The sequence below is a fragment of the Trypanosoma conorhini genome (genome assembly GCF_003719485.1).
Source record: "Trypanosoma conorhini strain 025E chromosome Unknown Tco_14.4_contig_00357, whole genome shotgun sequence".
Taxonomy (NCBI): domain Eukaryota; phylum Euglenozoa; class Kinetoplastea; order Trypanosomatida; family Trypanosomatidae; genus Trypanosoma; species Trypanosoma conorhini.
The window spans coordinates 1-2215 of NW_021704447.1; the positions used below are offsets into that span (position 1 = coordinate 1).

Sequence of the window (2215 nt, forward strand, 5' to 3'; positions counted from 1 at the left end):
ACAGTCACCGAACGAGTCGCGGGAAGATCGGCATGCTCGCTTTGCAGACGTTTACACGGAAGCAGCTGGCCACGCGGGTGCAGCAGGGACCCCGCCACCAGCTGCATGCAAGAGTGCTGCGGTCGCAAACTGTCACCCCTCCCAAGACTATTCCGTGGGTCAGGGGAGCAGTGATGATTGGATTTCGCCCCCCCGATGCCATGAGCCGTCCCGTGCACTTGGACCCTCACTGCCACCACCACCACCAGCAGCAGCAGCAGAAGCGCCAGCAGCAACATTATTATTCTCATCAGACTCACCCGTAGCGGCCCGGCCCTCTCTCTCGTGTTCACGTCAGGAAGCGGAGAAGGATGCGGGTTTGCCGTGTACCGGGCGGCACTATAGCCCCAATGACGCGGTGCAGCTACGAAGAGGAGAGCCGCAGCTAAGACGACAGCAGTTTCAGTCGACGGAGCGGCGGACGCCCCCGCGGGATCTGCTACGCCAGCAGCAGGAGCAGCAACAGGCAGAGAGTGCCTCAAAACTATCGGATATTCGTGTCTCCCCGTTAACCGAGTACAGCCCTGGTGGTGGTGGCGAGCGATCTCCTGCGGCGACTTTGCCGTGCCGAGCCACGCCGTCTGTCGCAAGGCCGTCCGGCAGTGCCGAGCGAGACCCCAGTCTGCGGGAGCTGATGACGGAGCGTCAGCGTCGTGCCGCTCTGGGCCGGGGTGCATCACTGCCTTCCCAGCAGGAGCGGACCGGCCTCCACGAGGGTCCCGCCGGGAATGCGTTAACGGTGACGGCACCACAATCCCCCTTCTACTCTAAGCCACACCGCCTTTTCGCTGATGATCTGACGAATGCGCCGTACCTTCCCTCGGGAGCCGCCCCGCTGCAGGCCACGCGAAAGGTTGGCGCCGGTGGTATCACGCTGCGCCAGCTCTTTGGGCATGAACCACCTCCCGTTGCTTCTCCCCAGGCGAATAGAGTGTGTGGTGGGGCGGAGGCGAGGAGCTCGACCGAAGTTCTACTGAGTCGCATTAATAACATGCGGGCTCAAATGAAGTGAGTGCCAGACAACTGGTTCTACGCGGCGTGCCACGTGGAGGACAGACGCATTTATATATATATATATGTATGCGACGGCGGCGTGGCCGCACAAGGGTGCCATTGCAAAGCATTTGCCGAATTTTGAGGTAGAAGTTTTGTTGCTCGCTGTAGACACTTATATTTGCTTTCACTTCCCTTTCTATCACCGCGGTGGGAGCATGCATTTTACCACCGCCTTAGATGCAATACACGCCACATACACTTACTCACAAAGGGGCGGAGGCGCGCTCAATTGTAGAATGGCGAAAGACTTTTTTATTTTGTTCTCCTTAAAAAGGAAAAAAAAAAGATATTTCTGTTGTCCGGGTTATTTGCCTGGAGGTGATTTTTTTGCTTCTTTTTCTTTTCGTTTTTTTTGTTGTTTTTGACGTGCACCTCTTCTGTACTGCATGCCGCTCCCCTGACAAAAGGTATTGCTTCTTCCTGACTTGTCGGTGAGTGTCTTGTCTTTTTTTTTTGTTGCCTTGGGGGAGGTGCGACACACGCGCGGCAAGCGGGAGCTGGTGGGGGATGTATGTGGCGTCCGAGCAGGTCGCCTGGTTCGATCCCGCCCTGCTGCGCTCGGGGCAGGTGGCGTCGTGCAGCGAGGACTTCCTGGAGGTGAAGGAGCTTGTCGCGGAGGTGGTGCACCGGCGCTTTGCTGAGGAAACGCTCACCGACTGCGCGGTGAACAGCGGCAGCGTGCACGCCGCCGTGAGGGAGTTCTACAGTGCCGTGGAGGGGCGGCGCGGGGCGGCGGCCGTTGCGTGCCGCGTGGAGCGCCCAGCGTGTCCGATTGACCACAGCGTGGAGCCACTCGCACACGTCGCCGTGGCTGGCGGCACGTACGCCGTGGTGACGGGGCAGGCGTCGCAGCATTTGCACTTCTTCGACCAGCGGAACGACATCGCCATCAGCCGCCTGAGGCTCGCCAGTGGCGGACGGACGTCGGAGGAAGCACCGGCTGCGGATAAATTTTTCATCGACGAACACGACCTCGTCACGGCGCTGTTTCTTGACCCCCGGGGGAACTTCTGCGTGGTGCGGTGGCGATCCGGCAAGGCGGCCTACTACCACATTCCCCACCGACGTGATGCGCAGCAGCAGCAGCAGCAGCAGCAGCAGCAGCAGCAGCAGCAGCAGC

The 2215-nt window shown here is 59.9% G+C and overlaps 2 protein-coding genes across 2 annotated transcripts in view, besides 2 other annotated features; both read left to right on the forward strand.

Moving 5' to 3' along the window:
- On the forward strand, positions 1 to 1051 carry Tco025E_05806 (uncharacterized protein; the record flags this gene model as incomplete). The annotated part of the gene is made up of 1 exon (XM_029372696.1): positions 1 to 1051. A coding segment is annotated over one exon (1051 nt), but the record flags the coding sequence as incomplete, so codon positions are not given.
- A 48-nt stretch (positions 1052 to 1099) lies between these two features.
- Positions 1100 to 1121: a microsatellite.
- Positions 1122 to 1417: 296 nt separating this feature from the next.
- Positions 1418 to 1458: a microsatellite.
- Positions 1459 to 1602: 144 nt separating this feature from the next.
- Positions 1603 to 2215, forward strand: part of Tco025E_05807 (vacuolar protein sorting protein 18) — a gene marked incomplete at both ends in the record, with an annotated part of 657 nt that continues 44 nt past the window's right edge. Inside the window, one exon of the mRNA XM_029372697.1 lies at positions 1603 to 2215. This exon is cut by the window's right edge and continues 44 nt beyond it. Within this exon, the coding sequence (XP_029227175.1) occupies positions 1603 to 2215 (613 nt within the window).